This window comes from Triticum aestivum, chromosome 5D, assembly GCF_018294505.1.
Source record: "Triticum aestivum cultivar Chinese Spring chromosome 5D, IWGSC CS RefSeq v2.1, whole genome shotgun sequence".
NCBI lineage: Eukaryota > Viridiplantae > Streptophyta > Magnoliopsida > Poales > Poaceae > Triticum > Triticum aestivum.
The window spans coordinates 359,949,188-359,950,215 of record NC_057808.1 but is presented as its reverse complement, the minus strand read 5'-3'; the positions used below and the strand labels follow the sequence as shown (position 1 = coordinate 359,950,215).

Here is a 1,028-nt window from a genome sequence, read left to right as displayed (position 1 = left end):
GCCTTAGACTTTCGCATTAAAAGAAAAAGAAAAGAAAAGAACCTTAGACCTCCATTTGGCACTCCCACACACTGAAAGGAAATTTCCTTGCTGCCGTACATCTCACCAAAGCATATACCTGTGCCGGGAGCACAGTACATACACGAAACGCTATTGGTTACCGTCCAAATCATCGTTCTATTTCTTTTTCTTTTTCTTTTTCTTTTTGCGGGGATCATCGTTCTAAACAAGAGATGTGAAGATAAAGAACCGTCTGAAATCCTACACTACACGGGAAAAAATACGTCCTAATCGCCCCCTTTCGCTCTCAATGCCCGGCCGAACGTCAATTCGACCAATCATATGACCGTTTCCACGGAGCAAAGAAGCTGTGAACCTCTCAACGTTTTAGATAGAGGAAACAAGAACATACACATAGTACAAGCGCACAGGCACAGCTGCAAGCCTGCAACGCTGTTTGTACCCGAAATTTACACAGCGAAGAATCCAATGCTCCTTGGTTCAGAGCGCCTATATAAACCAAAACCATGCATGCAAATGATAACTCTCATCTGAGACTCACCAAAGATGAAGACCGTTTCTTCATTCTCCCTGCTTGTCCTCTGCCTGGCTGCACTGCAGCTGCACGCCAATGCCTCCCACTCCCAGTCTCAGGAGGCTCAGCTCAAAAACTTCATCTCGTCTAGGAAGAACAGCGCCAGCAGCACCGACACGTTCCAAGTGCGTAACATAGCTGACAGGGTTGCCGGCAGCCTGAGTGCGGAGAGCACCGTCTCTGACCAGAGCTCCATGAAGGCCGCCGACAAGATCACGGCCTTGCCCGGGCAGCCGGAGGGCGTCGACTTCGACCAGTACGGCGGGTACGTCACCGTCGATGCAGAGAACGGCCGCGCGCTTTTCTACTACCTCGTCGAATCGCCTTCCGGTGCCTCGGACAAGCCACTCGTCCTGTGGCTCAACGGAGGTTAGCATGGCACATATGTTGATAACCGAACATCTCTTGTAAAAGTTTTTTTTTTAAAAGAAAG

At 49.3% G+C, this 1,028-nt stretch overlaps 1 protein-coding gene across 1 annotated transcript in view; it reads left to right on the top strand.

The window, feature by feature from the left end:
* Positions 1–567: 567 nt before the first annotated feature.
* Positions 568–1,028, top strand: part of LOC123124924 (serine carboxypeptidase 1-like) — a 6,213-nt gene continuing 5,752 nt past the window's right edge. The window contains exon 1 of the mRNA XM_044545473.1: positions 568–964. Coding sequence (XP_044401408.1) covers positions 568–964 — 397 coding nt within the window. The remainder of the gene's footprint in view (positions 965–1,028) is intronic.